The following is a 1,002-nucleotide window of genomic DNA, read 5'->3' on the forward strand; positions in this document are numbered from 1 at the left end:
ATTTCCTCTCTATTGGCATACCTCGATCTTGGAACATACTGAACATTTCCATACATAGTTGAAACAAGATTATAACCAGTCAAAACCTCAGGCTGTTCTCCACGTAGTAGCAAATGTGATCTTAGACCTCTCTCGGCACAAGAAACAGCTGCAAGATACAAAACACCTGATTTCTATTTCAATCTAAAAACTAATTCGATTTAGTTCTCTAAAAAGATTCAAAACATTTACCAACTGCAGCTGTATGTGCACTTTGACAACCTCCACATGTAACCTAATAATACACAACCCAAAAAGTTCTAAGCTTTACAAAAAAAAAAAAAAAACAATTAATTGAGAGATATTGAAAGAGATCACATTTCTCACCACATCAGTGAATTTATAATCTTCAAGAAGTGGTAACAAAGCATCAAGCTTTCTAGCTTTGTTACCATTCACAAGAGGATGTAAAAGATCATCTCTAAGAATGTAAAAAGACGAATCTTGATTTCTCTTTAACATCTCATCACCGAGATGTGGACGAGTGTTGTTGGAAAAAGAGAATTTTTCAATTCCTTTGTCAGAAGAAACACTTATCTCCTGAATTGGAGATGCAGGACTCTGTAATCCCCATTTTCTATCGAGTAATCTGGACACAAACTCTCGTGACTCGTGCTCAGAAGAAATGGGTACTCTCTGAAATCGAATTAAACACACAGTGAAAACATCATCCCCAAAACGCAATTGAAAAAAAGTTCAGATTTTTATTTTTATTTTATTTTGTGAAGACACAGAGAACAGAGAGGATGACCTGAGAAGACGAGTGAAAGTGATGCAGATTTGATTTTGTAGTCACAGCGAAAAAGGTTGACCGTTGGACGACCTTCATCGACGCTCGCTACTCTGCAAAACTCTTACTTGTATCGGCTAAAAGAGTGTTTACGGAGAAGATGACGCATCATCCACGCGCGTCTGATTCGCACGTGCTTACTCACACGTGACTTGGTTTAGGCCTGGGTTAAG

The 1,002-nt window shown here is 37.7% G+C and overlaps 1 protein-coding gene across 1 annotated transcript; it reads right to left on the minus strand.

The window, feature by feature from the left end:
• Positions 1–5: 5 nt before the first annotated feature.
• Positions 6–924, minus strand: LOC104774434 (D-cysteine desulfhydrase 2, mitochondrial-like; the record flags this gene model as incomplete). The annotated part of the gene is made up of 4 exons (XM_010499039.2): positions 791–924; positions 367–675; positions 232–274; positions 6–148 (listed from the first exon to the last, which is right to left on the minus strand). Coding segments are annotated over exons 1-4 (573 nt in total), but the record flags the coding sequence as incomplete, so codon positions are not given.
• Between the last annotated feature and the right edge of the window lie 78 nt (positions 925–1,002).

This window comes from Camelina sativa, unplaced genomic scaffold (genome assembly GCF_000633955.1).
Source record: "Camelina sativa cultivar DH55 unplaced genomic scaffold, Cs unpScaffold02829, whole genome shotgun sequence".
NCBI classification, from domain to species: domain Eukaryota; kingdom Viridiplantae; phylum Streptophyta; class Magnoliopsida; order Brassicales; family Brassicaceae; genus Camelina; species Camelina sativa.